The following is an 18,843-nucleotide window of genomic DNA, read 5'->3' as shown; positions in this document are numbered from 1 at the left end:
TCAATGGTTATTTTTTATTTGCTTCTAACCTTTTGTATTCCTATTTATACTGTTATACATGCATTTGAGCATGAAATATGTTAAATTACTGCACTGTAAACATATTTAAAAATTGCAGTTTCATCATATCTGGTTAAGTGCACGGTCCTATATGTGACCCTGTGGTAGCGTCGATGAAAAATTGTGGCCCCCTCCAGCATTAAAGTTGCCCATCCCTGATCTATGGGGTCCGGGGGAGTGCCTCTGACCTCTGACGGCCCGGACAGGTTGATAGTATTTAGTTCAGCACGCGCAGGTGCAGACGCAGACGCTCATAGAGAGATGATGTGGGGACGGGACTGATACGGAGAGGCATGGCAGCTCGGTATATTCAGTGTGTATGTGTGTAAGTGTGTGAATGCGCACGCATGTTTCAGGCGGGACGGAGAGGTGGATGTTGGACTGACTGATGGGTGACAGACACTCTGCTGAGCAACGGCAACACACGCAAAATAACTTTATATTATAAATAGTGTAGATATACTTTCACTAGCTTGAAATGTGACGTTAGAGCAGCACACGAGACTATGGCAGGCTGCCACAGTCTAGGTCATTAATGGGAAACCCTTACGCCACTACTTCAAGAACTAGGAATGTTGCCAATATCATGATATGCATTGTTTTTATTCATTAAAAAAATATACCGGTATAATCGTGAACGATACAACATGGCACACCCCTATTGGAAAGACATGAAAAAAAGTGCCATCACCATTGAACCATCAAATACTGACACAAATTGAACATGCACAGTACGACAAACCAAAATCTATAAGAAGTAAAACAATACCTTCAGTCCAGTCACCCCACCCACCCCCACATAAAAACACAGTGACCTTTTGAATTCAAAACATGAAATGAAAGGTAACTGCTTCACTATCTTTGTTAGTTCAGAAGGAGGCTTTAACAAAGCAAGAACATGATGTGAGGTAACACTAGTGATCCAGCATATTATTCCATCTTAAAAGGGCTCACAACCTTCAAACTCAGCCTTTGTGTGGGGCCATCTCATCAGGAATGGAACATTCACACACACAGCCCACACAACCCTTCCCTTTTCAATTCCTTCCCCCCCCACACTTCACCCCTATTCCTTCATTATGCACTTGTCCTTCTCGGGTGCTCACAGCAAATATGTGCTTTATTTTGTTCACATTTTTCACTATGTACCCTCAACATAATCCGCTGTCTGCCTTGGACATTTGTGCCAACCAACTTGAGTAAACAGAAACATGGAAAAGGCATAGGAAGGGGTTGACCTTGTACATGCAAGCCACCACTATCACTTAGGAGATGGTGTGGTAATTGTTGTAAAAAAAAAAATGGGCCCCATCTGTTTGTTGTTTGTGTTTTATGATTAGAGGGAATATCGTGCCATATGTGGCGCCTACAGTCAAAATAAAGGCACCGGTACTGTAGAGCAATCACTTCCCAAAAAGCATAATTCTGCTCATTGTGGTCCTGGCATTCATTCATTCTCTTTCACTGCTTATCTGAACGCGGGCCGCGGGGAGCTGGAGTCGATCCCAGCTGACACTGGGTGAGATCGGGGTACACCCGGACAGGTCACCAGACTATCACAGGGCTGACACATAGAGACAGACAATCACGCTCTCATTCACTCCTACAGGAAATTTAGATTCAGCAGTTAAACCTAAGCTGCATATCTTTAGACTGTGGGAGGAAGCCGGAGAACCCGGAGGTAACCCACGCCAACACAGGGAGAACATGCAAACTCCACACAGAAGAGCCGCAAGTTTTTTTTGTTTTGTTTTTCAATTAATGATCTAAATGATATTTGCTCAAAAATGACAGAAACAGCAAACATTGTCACGTGTTGCACTGCTTGCTGAAACGAATGATTGATTTAATCATCATGTTTAAAAATAGCCCAGCATAAAAACAGATATGCAATTAACTCTCATATAGCAGAGTTTCCTCTATATGCATTAAACAGTAGTGCATTGCCACTCCTAAATGAGAAGCAAAACTGTTAAATACAAATCTCCCCAAATGTAATAACCTTGCTATCTACTTTAAGCAGCCAGAGTTGGGGATCAGCAAAGATCATAAACACACTGTGATAACGTGGTTTGCAAAAAAAACAAAAACGAAAGGCTGATATTGGCCATGTTGAAGCAGAGGTTAGTTAGAAAAGGAGAGTTAGGTATTTTGTCTCATTTATGTGAAAATTGAAAATGGCAATAAGTCAATAAAATTTTAGCACTGAAAAAAAATCCCAGGGGAAACATTGTGCAGTATACTAAGATTATAGTCAAGTGAGTCGGGGTCATCTTGATGATTGGTTAAAGTGAATTGAGAGTGCATGTTTGCCTCTGCGTGCCCTGCCGGATGATAATTTGCATACAGTAGCAGCAGTTTGTGTTGTATGAGCACTCGGCCGCCAACCCGTTCCCAGCACTCAATGACACGGAGCTGATCGCATTTGCATGTTGTAGCATTGAGTCTGGAGCAGATTGGAGGGGGAGCAAATCGGCTGAATAATATCATCTGACAATCAATTGATTCTGCAATTGTGTTACATCACAAACATGATTTGAGCTGCCGAGTTTGATTTGTCAGGTTGCATTGGGGGTTCAGTCATGTAAATATGACGTAGGGACTGATTTAACTACTGCGCACTGAGTGAATGAAAGAGACAGTAATAGTGCTGAGGACCATGCAAATCACCTGCAATGGAAACACTGTAAATCAGTCTGAGAGGTGCACAGAGCGGCAACTAGGAGCAGTAACACACAGCATGTGTGCTATTCACATGAGAATATCATTATTGTACAAGTCACAAACCATAACCCAAGTAGTATGTTATAATAAATACTTACAGTCATTTAAAATATTAATCAACCTAAACAATGTCTGCCAAGTAATTTCTGTGATTGTCAGTGTTATACTTTGTCATTTACGAAGACATATTATAAAAACCTCTAAGCATATTTTTTTCTTCTTTATGTCAGTTTTTGGGGTTTTTATACGCTTTTGCAAATAAATAAATCCCAAAAAATAAATTCAATGCTGCAAATGCTGCATCAACTAGGGCAACAGAGCTAGTGACACTAAGAACTGCTTTAAATTACAGAATGAAACCAGGAATCGACCTCTCCATCTTTCTTTTCCTGCTTTGAAACCGATGTCTCCAATCTTTTCCACAACAAAATGACTCTTAAATCTGCTGAGTGCAGCATGGGTCAGGCAGCTAGATTGAAGCCAGGGTGTCTGGTTAGTGTTCAAGTTCAACAGGAGATTTCTGATGTCTGATTTCACTCAACAGGCCAGCCGCTACTCTCTGTTTCAGAGTAACTTGTCGTAATGCCTTGCAGATATGCCTGTGGGGAAACTGGGGGAAAATAGACATAGCTAAAACTTGATTGAACTTCATGATCATTTTGAAGATTGTAGTGTTTCTTATATTTTGACCACCCACTTATCAATGAAGGTAGATATCACAAACACCTCCCTGTAAGACACAATTGGCAGCACAACAAGCTAACTAAAGCCTCCAAAATAACCATTAAGTTGAATCAACACCTCGTCAAATTTAGCAAAAATGTAAGGATATAAACTTAAAGCTAGGGTAGGCAGTTTTCTAGAAATAATCTAGAAGTACCCTGTACGAGTACTAGTCATTAATTGGAATCATCCTGATGGTGACTGTGAGCCTGATGCTATATTATAGCAGCAATTCTATAAGAACTACCATCCTGTTTTTAGTTAGTTTTCTCAAACTTGTGGGCCTGGAAAGCTCTTTAAGATGGCATACTGTGATTAAAAGCTATAGCTAGCTACAAACATGTTAATATCGTGAAGTATTTGAGAGATAGAGAGAAATGTAAATAGTTTAGCATTCTGCTAACTGCAGCAATAATTCGGCTGCAGCTGTGTGTCTTTGGCTATGGTAAGCAGAAGGCTAAACTATTAGCCTTGAAAGGCTTTGTCGATATTATTCTATTGTGTTTGATGTCGGACTCTGTTTAAGACTCTCTTTTTGAAAAGTCTGTTATCCTTTTTTTGGGTTGCTTTGCAGTGTAGGCAGTTGTTGCCAATGCTGGAATAGCAACTTTTCCTGTGGGATTTTCCACTACTGTGTGAGGCTTTTACCATCTTTGATAGAACAGCCAATGGGAAGGTCCTCTCTTTGAAATTACCTGTGATTGGGGACAGTCTCCTGTCTCGGGCTAGATTTTTAAATTCCTGAAAACAGAGCCAAGAGGAGGTGTAGAATTCTGGTTTTCACTCAGACCACTTGAATTATAACATGCTGAAAAGTTATTAAGTTACTAAATTATTGCTCAATGACGGAAAACTGCTGACTTCAACTTTAATTCAGATGCAAGCTACTGACAGGCTGTTGTATTAGACTGCCTTAGTTTTAACTAGGTATACCTGAGCAACTGAGTGCATATAAAAACTATCATAAAGAAAATGGAATTTGTAAAAGTTTGGCAAAGGGTGGTCACACGAAATATTGTAAGATTTATATGTAACTTATGTTCACTCACTTTGCATTTTGTGAATTGATAAAAATAAACTAATAACATTTCTATTTAAGAAGTATTTAAGTCTCTTTGTAAAACAAATTCCCTTCAAAAAATGTGAGAGAGGGTGTCAGTGGAAGTCATGGAACGGGAATGCAGAGGATATTTGGATGAATGGGTGTCTGCCACCTACATACTATGCACACATGCCACACGTGAACTGTCAGCACTTTTTAATTCCATTGAATTAATTAGTGAAAAGGCTTTGCTGCATTTGAGGTACTACGCTGTACAGGAAAAAAAAAAACAACAACTTCTGAACCACTTCTGAACTGAACATTTCAAAAAGCAAGGCTACAGTTGCTGTCCTCTTCAAGAGAGCTGCAATAATGAAAAAATAAAAAGGTACACAACCCAAAAATATTTCATGTGTTCTTATATAGTCATATTCCATTGCTCAGTCTAATTAAAAAAGATAGCACATGATGGGTGGCCTTCCTTGTTCTGTTTAAGTGATGGTGGATTGGTTGTGCTTTTTGAGAAGCAAGGCCAGAGAGAAATCAAATCAGCAAGCAATCTTGTAACTTGCCATAATGTTCGGTTTCAAAGGAAGCTGGTTCAGATCCTCTGATCTACGAAAAACTACACAAGATAAGCGATTTAAAGATCGTAGTAATATAGTTATAGCACCATATCACCAACTACAACTGTATTCAAGAGTTAGAACTCTAGAAGTAGTAATTGCTTGATTTCAGTGACAGTAACGCTGAATTAAAGCAGCTGGATTTAGGAAGATCTATTGACATAAACTTCATATATACATAGGCAGCAAGTAGATACGAACTGTCTTGTATAGTATACACTCACTATATGTATTCAATGGGGTGCCAGTGTAACATAATTTCATTCCAAAATCTAAGATTTTTATTAAATCTTCTTATTAATACGCGTCAACCTGTTGCACCATTCATATGGACCCATTTTTAACTAGGCTTTGAGGGTAAATCTAATTTCAGGAAAAATTAAGATACAACCTCATTATTTTGACTCAGGATGTCAAGTCAAGTTAGAATTAGAATGTTTTTTTATTTATTTATTTATTTATTTATGTTTTTTCTTGGCTGCAACAGGTATTAACTTAATACATTTCAAGAAAGACAATGTGACCTGGAATCAGAGCTGAAACTTTGAGAATTTGTACTAAAAATAATTTCAAATCTCTAGTAAAATATTCAAACTGATTCTCATTAGCATGTTATAATTTTAATGGCTTTTCTTTGTCACTGTACCTTCAACTTAAAGAATGAGAATGGCATTTAAGGTCTAACCATATATATGATTTAAGCAAACATATTTACTTGTCAAAGCAGGAAACGCACAGCATTAATAATGGAGAGTCAAGAACCTGATTGCCTTGTGATTGTGAAGTACTGGTCTGATAACTCACCTCGAGTCGTCACTTCCTCCTTCCCCAGGCCAGGGGCGTTGCTGGATGTGTAGGGAGGGGTGGCCTCCTCCTCCTGGCTTGGGGTTGTTCCTAGCGGGAAACTGACGGGACGAGAGCTGGTTACTGAGCTGGATGGTCGGGAACTGGCGCAGTTCTGTAAGAAATGAGACTGGAGTGTCAGCTGAATGAGATCACTGTTGGTTTGACATCTGTAAAGGTATACCCTACGTTCCTGTCAACTGATAAGAGCAAATACTTTAAGTGCATCTGTAATTAACTAGTTGATGATGAAAAATTAATAATGCACATTTTTTTCTTCAATTAGCCTAACTATGTATTTTTCTTCCATTCCAGTTTGATAGTGATATAAAATGCAAACACAATTTCTATAAAAAATTAAAAAATAAATAAAAATCACCCAGTTTAACGTCAACATTTTGTATTGAATGAGAACATAGGATTTGTGCACTCAAGGTTTTACATTTCATATCATAAGTCTGTTCATGTTGTGAAGTGTATTGTGTATGTGCTTATGTTGCTGAATTTTTTTTCATAGTTTTTTCCTCCTTTCCTCTCCTCACGTTGTGCTGTATTTTCTTTTCTTTCATCTCTGTCTTCCTGTCCTGTCCACCTCTGTCATTTTGTATGTGTGTTTTATACATTTTGGACGGGTTGATGGCAAATTTCGTTGTTCTAGTACTTGTTACTCTGTTCAATGACAATAAAGGCTTCTCATTCTGATTTTCATTTTTCTGATGAAGTTTTTTCTGTGATTACCCATTCTATACATCTATTTCAGCAGTCACAATAACTAACGAACATAAATAGATGGAATGGGCGATTGTAGACTACTGTATTGTCCTTCTCACAATTCCAGGACAAAACCTGAGCAGCTGCTCTGTGAATTTAACTTGGAGGCCTCCTTCTTTCAGACACGCATCTTCCAGCCAGACCAAAATAAACGGTAATCACAGAAAACCCATTTGTTTGCACAGCTCTTAAACAGACTGGGGGGTTTCAGCAGGCTCCAGGGCATCTAATATTTCATACTGTACTTCTATCAGGCAGGAATGCCTCAACACTTGGGGCCTGCCACTCTGGCTGCTTTTATGTGTTGTTGATATCTGGCTTCAGTAAATATGACACACACACACACACACACACACACACACACACACCTACACACACACACACACACACACCTACACACACACACACACACACAAGTGGAACATACATATACTGCTACACGCCATTTACTCTAACCAAGAGTCCCAGCAACAGAAACAAATGGCATTTAAAGTATTTTATCAGACAAGACTAACAACAATGCAACCACTCCTCAGCTGTTTTTGTGGTACCAGACATAGACAAAAAAGAAACATCAACTCTTTATTGTCCACTTGTGAAGATCAAATTCCAGTTCAATTAATTTCTCTCTGATCAAGACGGATTCCAACCAACTCCTTGCTTGCTATATGTTGTCAAAACTTGAATTAAGATCAAAAAAACTAATCCTCTTTCAATTTATATCTATATTTCAGTGGTGTCAGGGGCATGTAGCATTGAGGGGGGGTTGTTTTTTATTTGAGTCCTGCAACTGACAGCTTTATTTCACAAAGCAATCTGGCTGTGTGTGTACAAGAGGGAGGTCAGGGTGGGTCAGGAGATACTTGGTATCAAACAGGCAGTCTACACTGGTCAATGTGTGTATGTGTATAAGTGTGTATATAAAAACCCCACCCCCTGGGGCTAAAAAAAACTGTGAGCGACCCACACCCATATAGAGGGCTACCACAGGGAAGAGGGCTAAAGAGGTTGACAGTTGTGTGGAATTTAAGAGGGAAGTGTGTGTGATTAGGTTTGGTGGAATTTATATGAGAGGTTATTAAGGTCAGAGGTGTGTCATGTCACTGTAGAAAGAGCAATATATAGGTAAATTGTTCCCACAATATTTAAATGATTGTCATGTTTTGAGCCAGGTTATATAAAACACATTTAATCTGGTGTCATGGCTCACTGTTGATCCAGTAAATGACTGTCACAGCTTCCTGAAAAAAAATTGTATCATGCTACATATGCTAGAATACCTAACAGATTAGATGATCTTAGTGAGGCTTAATACCATCTGCTTGTAATGTTGGGGATCAAGGAATAAAAAGCACAATGGAAGTTTCAAATTATCTGTTTTAATATAAATAACAACTTTAAATCCTTAAATTGCAGTTGCAGTGAATTATCCCCTTGGGTTAACCCTTCAATCGTTGCGAATAATACAACATATAAACCCCTCTATCTCCGACAAGTGCCATTCGTCTTCAAATGACCCCATATGCAGTAACACCGCCAAAGCCTCTTTATCCCTCAGCCGGCAAGCGCACGATACCCAATCCTATGTTTTACAACAAGGGGATATATAGGGGCATGTGCGGTCATCTAGAGCCAAATGTCTCCTATCTAACCAAAGGACAGGTAGATACAGTATTTCAAGCAGGATTTATGGCACAAAATAGCATTAGCTAAAAACCGTCAGGCAGCAGTGATGTCTAAAAAACGCATTCTGGTAGCGGAACCCGGCAAGATTGGAAAATTGCCACCACCAGAGAGGAGAGGAAGCAGTAAAAATGACGGTAGATGGGGGGGCCTCACTGATAATATGAGCAGCCAATATATCAGACTGCACCTGGTGGCAAGGGGCCCCCTGGGGCCCCCCTCCCACCCACCGACCCAACACACAGACACACTTTAATTCATCTATTTATTTATTTCATTTCTTCCCATCCTTACAGTGTCCATCTCTGAGGTGGGGGGTCAAAAGGAAGTAGGGGCACTCTGATATTTTAAACATCAATCTGCTGTCAGAAATGGTTTCATTCCTTCTTCAATGAACTGACGAGCATGAAGGTAGGGGATATTGGGGGGCACACATGTGTGGGTCAGGGTGCAGTGGGAGGGGCAGGACAATGTGGTGCCGGCCGAAGGGGAGTGCAGTTAATGTGATCACTCAAGATGCATTTTGTGTGTGTATGTGTTTATGTGTGTGTGTGTGTGTGTGTGTGTGTGTGTGTGTGTGATGGCGGGGAGAGAAGTGTGGAATGATGAGAGTGGGTGTTTGTCAAGGTGCTAGTGTATATAATTGTCTGTATGTGTGTGTGGTGTATGTGTGCCGGAGACTATTAAGTACTTCTAAAGTGCTTTGCGTAGGCTACAGTATGATCTTCTAAGGCGCACACACACATCAACAGACCACACACACATGCAGCATCCCACTGCCTCAGCCAAACAGCAGCGTCCAACAAGGTATAAATACTGGCCTGACACTTTAATGTCAGGGGACGGCTTGTCCTGGATTAGAAACTTGTAACCCACCGCGGAGCTTGACATTGCTGGGATGAAGGTGCTGCAATCGGCAGAGTGAGGAAGGGGGAGAGCTATTACGGAGGGTCTGTGTTTGATGTATAAGGGCATCTAACATGGACTGTCGACTAGTGAGAGGCTAGCAGATGCACAATGTTGCTTTGTAGCCAGCTTTTATTGGCAAGCAAAATTTAGTCTGTCGCACCGATGTGTAGCAGAGACACACACAAAGACACACAAAGACACACACACACACACCTAAAACAGTACAATAGAGGATTACATACTGAGAAATTAAGCGCTTTTCTCCTCTCCTTGATCCTGTTGACCGTGCTCCGAACCTGAAAGAAAGAGAGAGAGAGAGGGAGAGAAAGAGATAAGTGTATCTGACATAGCACTCAATGAAACACACTTACAATGAATCAAAACAAAAAATCTTTCACTGCAAACAACTGCGGGCACACAAAGTGTAAAATGGGGAAAGGAGAGAGAATGTGGAAGGGATATAACAAATTTGGAGCGTTCGTTTGGAGGCATTGACAGCAGTTGGGGAGGTTTGTGCGTGTGTGTGCATGTGTTTGTGTGTGTACATGTGTGAGAAGGTGTTCCAGTATGTCCCAGTGGCTAATGGGACTTGAAAGTGACACATAGAGCTGGCAAACTAAGGAGACGACTTCAAGCTATCATCTGTCAGCATAGAGCGCCGGGACCAACAAATGGAGCTATTGGAGGAGAAGGGACCGCCCTAGCAGAACAGATTACATTTTTACAGTCCAGATGAAACAGTGTACTGCACACCTTCATTTAACACATACAACACCAGACAAGAATTTCATAGATTCTAGAGTTATACAGTATACATGCATACAATTTCAATATATACTTGTAATTTACCGGACCACCAAAGCCTAATAGAGTAATTATTGTGCTTATTGACTAAACTCCTAACTAACTCCTTTATTCATTTTTTTTAATTAAATGTGTTTTAAAGTGGATTAAGGAATAAATAATATTGAGGTCTGTGCCAAGACCGTCACTTAGTGACAATTAATCATTTGGATGACCTTTTTAAATGTATTCATCTGTTGTCTTTCATTTATCAAGTTTCCTGTTAAATTGATGAATTGTATTTTGTAATTGGAGCCATGGAGGTAACTACAAGTGATTAAGGTTTAATTATATCGACAAATATTTAATGAAAATATTGTGTAATTAGTACAGCACTTTAGTCTGTCCTTAGTCTATAAAAAAACCTCTGCATTTTTGCATTTTATAAAACTCTATTTAAAAAATGATGTGCTTGCAACTTCATGGGAGTATGGTTTTACTAATTACTCAATCATAGGTTAATACAAAGATAACATTTAGGATGAAAACCGAATGTAAAATGTAGGATTCAATCTAAAATGTTCCTTAAATTTCCCCAGGAATATCTTCCTTTATGATAAGATATCTTCTTGTCTTATTTTAAAATAGCTCCTGCAATTTTTAATGAAGGAAGGTGAATTAATGAAAATGTGGTAATATACACAAATGCATATTTTGTGAATTTAAAATATTTTAAGTACTACACAACGAAATAGGTCTGCTGTTTCTTAAGTTAAAAGATGGAGAAAATCATGTATTTATAAATATTATTAATTTGATAATAAAATATATTATTATTTTTACTATGATCCATATGACTGTAAATAACAAAAGGATGTTAAAATGTAAAAAATAAAGAAAAGCAGGAATTCCTCATTGTGTTTGTTCAGTTAAGTAAGCTGAAGGCTTCAATGAAAAGCCTCTGGCACTTATGAGCTCTGTATGTGTGTTTGTGTGTGTGAGCACGTGCATGTGTCCGTGCACACTGTCAGCGCTCACTGTAAATTTGTAGCGGATGGGCACTCATCACTACAGCCCGTCCCAGCCCGGCCCACCACGTTAGTGAATATGCATTATGGCTTATGGCTTCATTAAGTCGCAGCGTGTTATAAATTATGACACCATGCTGAACACACACACAGTCTCAGAGACAGCATGTGTATATAGAGGATGTTTTGCATACATACCAACGTTAAAGGGCCACATAATGAAGAGAGCCTGAGCCTTGTGACAGGGCAGAATCAACAGTACCAACACCATCTTTCTAAAAACCCTCCTATTATTTCTGACAAGATCCGTAAAAGGCCTTCAACGCGGTGCAGATGTTGGAGAGACAACGTCTTAACACAATTTAATGGGGAAAGTAAGTCCTGGGGATTTCATTGATATCAAAAGCAGCCGGCGTGCTGAGGCAATTACATGACACAACTTAATTAATCATTTGACAATGAGGGGAAGGGCATTGTTTTAGATGATCGTTATGTGTTTAAGGGGTTTTGCGCACACTCAAGGTTTCGCAATGATGCAAAGCGTGGTTCCCCATGTAAATGGGCGCTAAGCGATTACCATATGAAAGCAGCACGCCCGACAACACCTGCCGACATCCTTGGAGCTGATGGAAATAAAAGGTCATCAAAGCATGGGATTACAAGGTGACCACCAAGGAAAAGCTAATTGCAATGAATAATGGAAAGCGATTGTCAGGTAATTAGCAATTAAAACGCTGCATTTTGAGTATAATAGCAGCAGACACAGTCTGTCTTCCATGCCATATTGGTAATTATTGAGCCTGGAAATCAGCCTCATAAATGGAGTATTTTCGACACTAGTTAATTCCTCACCTTACTTTAGCATATCAAAGTAAATTTTCTCCACATTAAGATGGTTAATGACTGACTTGTTCTACCAGGTTAACAACTGGAACTTTGCAAAGTTTTTTTTTTTCACTTTATAGACTTGTGTGAGAGAATTTAATCTAAGGAGAGGTTACAACCCCAGCCATCAAAGGCTGGTTAGCGTCAATGAATACAGACAGAACAGGACCCATGCTGTCTCACATTGGCCTTTCCCTGCCACTCCGATTACAGAGAAGAAGCGGATCATTCCCATTCACCGTTCATGGAATTTTTCAATTAAGCAAATATAGTCTTTTAGATGTCAGAGAGGGTGAAACCTGAAGCCAGCAGAGCTCTGTGTGACAAATGAGACGAGTAAAAGAAACAAAACGAAAGATGTTCAGGTTAAGGGAGAACAAAAGGAGTGCCCTGGAACGGTGGTGCGAGTTCAATGGGAAAAAAAAGAAAAGCAAAGATGTAAATAATGGCAACATTACTGAATATTTTTTCGCATTAACATTAACAAAGAAGTGAGGTCCTTTTTTGAAAAACGAAACATGTACATGAGCTGCTCTCAGGGTCAAGGGTAACTTGAGTGTAAGAAAATGAATTGCAAAGCACTAAAAAAGCCACTTAAGCAAGAACGCTGTGTTGATTTATTTTACAGTGCCAAGGGTCAGCCCTCCCTGGCCCTGCACTGTCGGTGCATCGCCTATGACTCAGGAACAGTTCTTCATGGTCTGGAGAAGACATGGATGAAGAAAGGAAAGAGAAAATGGGAAATTAAAAAGGACTAGAACTGCAAACGTTAATGCGAGATGTCCTCTTCTGGAAATATTACTAAACAGGAGAAGTGGGGGGCCAATATAATACTGACCATTATCTTTGAAGAGCTATGTATGTGTGTGTGTGTATATATATATATATATATATATATATATATATATATACATATATATATACGCATGCATGCGTGCGTGTGTGTGTTTGTGTCTTACCCAGCTCTTCAAAAAAGCTGCAACGATGACCTTGTACATTCAGTCAAAGCAACAAGAGGCAAATGAAAAGATGAGGTATTCATCAGAACTAGTCTCATCCAGCATGGTTAATTTATTTTAGCATACTGTATTTACAGAATGCACGGTCTGGTTTGACAATTTCTTCATATTTAACATTTTGCATGTAGGTTTTACTCAAATTCTAGTTTGAAAACAGACTTATCCTATGGTATTACATCCTTTGCCATCTATTTCAAAGATCTTTTATCAGGTGGATATTTCTGTGTTTTTAACTGTTAACTGTGTTACTGAGAAAATGGCTGATTGGAGTTCCACTTTCTCCTTAAAGTTTGTAATGTGTCTAAAAATGAGAAATAGACCACAAGTTCAGGAAAAAAGTGCTGTATTCTAAGAAGGCTCAGATGCAGTATCACCTATGCACATCTAAAGTTAACCTTATTTACATAGACTAAGCCACATTTGACTAAGAGTGATTTTCATGACTTGAGTCTCATCCATTAAATCATATCTTTCTGCCTCTCGCCACTCACCCACCCTCCACCCTACACAGCTACGGCGTATCTAAATGGTAATAAAGCAGGATCTCAATACAATATGTCCTCCTTCATTGCATATTGTTGGTTGCATATTGTTTTTCTTTTTTTTGTCCCACTATGCTTACTGCTTGGGGCCCCGCAAAGCCCTGGCCAGCGGCTTTGTCAGGATGCTAAATGGAGGGCCGTGAGTTTAAAAACTTAAAGAGGCAGTGAAATATTAGCCAATGTGGGTGAGGAATGAGTGGCTGAGAACCGCGGCGTGTCAGTGTTTAATGGTCGGACTCGGATGCATATAAGTTAGTCCAAGCATGAAGGGCAGTGGGACGCTCGCGTGGAAACGATGTCCCCTCCCCTCCTTCACATCCCTCCTCCCATCCACAGACACACACACATACACATACACACACACGTATTGTCACACCCCACCCAGACACCTTTTAAGCAAGGAGCCCATCAGAAACTTGTCATTTCTCTCATTCACTCCGACAGCCTTGAGACACAATGCAGACTTACCTCTGTGTTGTACACCCCATATATCAGGAAGATGAACAGGCCCTGCAAACACAGACAAAGAAAGAGCGAGAGAAAGACGAGAGAGAGCGAGAGAGGGAAAGAGAGAGGGAAAGAGGAGGAGGACAAAGTTGTTACAGTTGTTTTCTCTCTTACCATCTAGCAAAAAACAAAAGATGAAAAGTAATGAGCGGAGTGACATGTACTTTGATTCGTGCTTTTTCTTGGAGAGATAGAGCTGAAGTAGACTGTAGCAAAAGAGTAATGAGAAATGAAGCAGGACTTAAGAGAGTCCAAAGTGGGCCACCTCAGCATGCATTTGCTTCACCTACAATACTCTACGCTCCTCTTTCCAGTCACCACTAAACCACGAAAAACTCAAAATCAAGGTTCAAATACTTTTATCGCAATAGAAAATCTTTAGTGCCTTTGTTCAGTCTGGGTTCTTAAGACATATAACACACACATACATTATATATATATACATATATATATATATATATATATATATATATATGTATGTGTGTGTGTGAGTGTGTGTGTGTGTGTGTATTACACATATAAATATGACTGAATATAACTAAGTACCAACAAACAAAGAAATAAGAGTGTTCAAGCTTCTACATAATACTCACACACAAGTCTATGCTTTTACAAACATGCAACAGACACAAACAGCCAGAAAACACAAAACTCATATTAAAAGCACACACACTGGCTCATACACATACTAAAGGCACACACATAGAGGCACATAAAGAGAGCAACTCAGGCAAGACGAGACTATCAAGGAAAACCATTGGAGGAAAGCAGAGAAAGAGAGACAGAGGGAGCATAATGAAAAAATGACACATAAAAGAAGATATTTCATGTTCACAAAACTCCACGGCTAGTACCCATGGCCTGAGAATGCCATGCCCTTGGATGCATAAAGGCTACACTTTTGGTCACAGAAAAACAGCTATTTTTCATTCCAATCTATTGTGGCATCCATTGAATGTACAAGCTGTGCATTCGCCTTCGAGTTATAATGTAATACTGTTGCCTCAATGGAAACAGTGAGAACAACATTCTCAGAGCACCGATTGAACTGTGCCACAAAAGATGTACCGAGAAAAAATGAAAAGGCAGGTAAAATCCTATAAATTTCAAGGTTGATAGATACAGTAGATTCTTTGACAAACCAAAAGCACGTCCACAGTGGGTCTGGCAAACACACACACACACACACGCACACAAACACAAAACTTTTAAAAGTACATCTCTCCCTTTTCACCACTCAGAGGTTGTCTGTGTTGCTTCATCTTTAAAAGAAGGTAAGGACACATCCTGAGGACAGGCAGGCACAACCTGGTCAATACATCAATCAAGTCTGGAGCATCCAATTTTTGCCAGAGGGAGATCTCGATGCATCACCATTGACAACATGATTTGGAGGCCCATTCACAGTGACAGGCAGACGATGGCGATGGTGACGACCTCTAGCCCAAGCTACTGCCCATTCGCCTCCTACTGGCTGCTGTCCTGTCCTCCAGGGACTGAATTGCCCTGTCTGTCGGGCTGTCAGGTGACATCTTAGGACATCCATCCTCTTTAAACTGACAGTTCCACGGGTCTCTGACATGCTGAAGACAATAGGCATAACAATGGATCTCAAGCTGAGACCTGCTTTTTTTTTCTCTACACTTCTTATTTACCCCTAAAACCAGACTTAAAACCAAAGGGGACCGTGCCTTTGTGGCAGCGGCCCCAAAGCTCTGGGAGAACCTGCCCTGGCACATCCCATCTGCAGGATCTTTTGAGGTTTTTAAATCCTCCCTAAAACACACTTTTTCTCCCTGGCTTTTAATCAAGTTTAAGTGGACATCTTGCAAAAACAAAATTTTATTCACTTTTTAAAAATGTTATTTTTAATTTATTTTATTCTATTTTAATTTATTTATTTTATTCTATTGTTGCACTGTGTTTATGTATTTTAGTATTTTAGATTTTACCGTTTTTCCTGCAACTATGATATCTCTACAGCACTTTGGTCAACCCTGGTTGTTTTAAAAGTGCTCTATAAATAAAGTTTGACTTGACTTGACTTATTTCCAATTGCATTTAATGCACAGTACAGTACAGAAAGTGACTGATTAGAGACAACAACAAAAAAGATTCTGCTGCTCGACCATGAGGGGATTGACAAGGCTGACTACCAACACCAGGAAGTCCCCAAGTACTACTAAAGCTGAGATTTCTGGCTTTTAAACCTCATCTTCTGCTTTACACTCACATAAAGTGGCATAGATGCAAATGCTCAGTGATAGAGGATGGTGTTACAAAAGAACAATCATGAGACAACAAAATGTTCTGGTTACAGCTTCTATTCAAGCTAAAAATCTATTATTAAAGTGTATTGGCTTTTCACAGGCAGCTAAAAAACCTGACAGGTTTCACAACACAAGCTAATGTTATTTGATTCCCCTACTCAGCTTTGCTCTACAATAGTCAATGGGCCTTTAAACTCTTTAAACAGCTCTTTTTTTATTTCACAGGAAAATATCAAACAGACTGGGACAAAATCTTCAGAAAATGGAGCGCATGTCTTTGAAATAAACTCCTAGTTGCCATGAAGAAAGCTGGCTCATTTGTCATGTTTGTATTTGATATGACATTTTCTGTAATAATAATAATAATAATACTCCACTGAGGAAGTCACAGAAATCTACAAGGTCTAACAAAGGCAATCTGATAAAGGCAGTGTTACTAATGGAGTGGCATTATTATAGGGGTGTGTCATACCGTATCATTCACGATTATACCGGTATAATTTTTTTATGAATAAATAAATGCATATCATGATGCTGGCAACATTCCTACTTCTTGACGTAGTGGCATAAGGGTTTCCATTAATTACCTAGACTCTCAGTAGCTAGTAGCTGTGACGTTAGCACAGCACATGAAAGTATATTAAAAGTTATTTTGTGTTTTGCCGTTGCCCAGCAGACTGTCAAAATAAGATGCCTTAAATAAAACGTACTAGAACCCTTATTCTCCTTTACAATATTTAATTAAAATATGCAATGATAAGATCAGTGTATATGATGGAATAGTGGAATCACTATCAATGCTCACATTTAGCTCTCCAACTGGAATAGATTGATCACACTGTAATTAAAAAAGTTACATTTTATTCCTGTAGATGGTTATTTTTATTATTTGCTAATACTCAAAGAGTGAAGAGTATTATTTTTAGTTTTATGTATTCATACAGACTAAATAAATAATTTTCTATATTTTTTCAGTCTTTTGTAATATCGCCAAGAATATCGTTATCGCAAAAATACTCTGAAATATGGTGATAATCTTTTAGGACCATATCGCCCACCCCTACATTATTATAAGACTGTGAATGATTTTACTAGGGATAAAAAAACAATGGAGTCAGCTATTGTAAGGAAAATATTACTTTAATTCTTTAAATGATACGATATAAATGCAATTACAATCCCAACCAACAATGCTTTTGTTTTCTCAAAACATGAGCAAGGTATTGCATATAGGGTTTATCATAACATACTCCTTTCCCACACACATAAACATGCACGTACACAAGCACACACATACAATAACAGACAGTGGGTGGTTAATTTGCAACACATACCCTATTGTATTGCATTAGAATTGCAATTTCCAACTTATTGTTGCAATTTGATTATCATGTTTTTGATCATTCCTCTTATTTGTAATTAATCTTTTGTTGTGTAGTGAACAAAGTGGGGAGAACATACTGTGCGCATTAGGAAAAATGATCTATTAAAATATAATTGAGTTAAAAATAAGTGGCAGCACAACAATAATGATGGATTGTTTAAAATGTTAATTCATTAATATTCCCACTATAAACAAACAGAGACCAAAAATGGGGCGCATTATTTAAATGCATGTGTGCTTTTCCAAACCCAGTCCTGTTTCTTTTGAACTCAGCGGCAAATGCTACAAATTTATGCAAAGAATGAATGTAGTTGCTTTCAAAGTATTGCTATACTGTACATCAAACAGGGGAGCATAAAATAATTAGCATCCAGCTAATTAGGGAACAATTGTATGTTTAAAAAGTTAAAGCCAACAAACACTGTGTTTGACCAAAAACATTATTACCCCAGAGAGATGCTGCAATACAAGACAGAAAATAGCATTTGTTTAAATGAGAAAGCAGAGAGAACAAATCAAAGTCAGAGATCAATTTACTTAGAACAACTAAGTCCATTCGATTTAACCAGGGTGATGTGGGTTTAACCCTTGTGCTATTTACTTCTGGCTCTCTTTTCTTCCTCTGCTGTCCTAACGTCAACTAAGTGGATTACAGGCAATCCATCAACCACTGGTAATATTAAAAGATTTATTTCAATGTTTGTGTAAATGTGTCTATAGGGCTGTTTCCACTACCTAGCAATGCCCAGAATGAGGCGGGTCTCACTCGCCAAAACGCCCCTAATTTGAATACGAGCAGTCCGGAGCCCGCTTTTGTCGGGACTTTTTTCGTCCCAGTAGAAGAGCAGGGTCTTTTTTCTCCCCTGAAAACAGCCTGGTTACTGATTGGATAGAATGCTAAGCGGGGTGTGACCTACTAATCGGGATGTGATGTAGTACTCTACACGACAACAACACACGTCATTTGTAAAAGCAGGTGAAGCAGTGTTGCCAACTTAGCGACTTTGTTGCTAAATTTAGCGACTTTTTAGCAACTATCTTTCA

At 39.1% G+C, this 18,843-nt stretch overlaps 1 protein-coding gene across 1 annotated transcript in view; it reads right to left on the bottom strand.

Moving 5' to 3' along the window:
- The window catches only part of LOC131977339 (adhesion G-protein coupled receptor D2), a 113,083-nt gene that overhangs the window by 43,805 nt on the left and 50,435 nt on the right, over positions 1-18,843 (bottom strand). The window contains exons 21-23 of the mRNA XM_059340587.1: positions 14,107-14,148; positions 9,624-9,677; positions 5,980-6,133 (exon numbers count right to left, since the gene is read on the bottom strand). Of these exons, the coding sequence (XP_059196570.1) occupies positions 5,980-6,133; positions 9,624-9,677; positions 14,107-14,148 (250 nt within the window). The remainder of the gene's footprint in view (positions 1-5,979; positions 6,134-9,623; positions 9,678-14,106; positions 14,149-18,843) is intronic.

The sequence above is a fragment of the Centropristis striata genome, chromosome 9 (assembly GCF_030273125.1).
Source record: "Centropristis striata isolate RG_2023a ecotype Rhode Island chromosome 9, C.striata_1.0, whole genome shotgun sequence".
In the NCBI taxonomy this organism is placed as follows: Eukaryota; Metazoa; Chordata; class Actinopteri; order Perciformes; family Serranidae; genus Centropristis; species Centropristis striata.
Note: the sequence above shows the minus strand (reverse complement) of the source record. Positions and strands in the feature narration are given on the sequence as shown.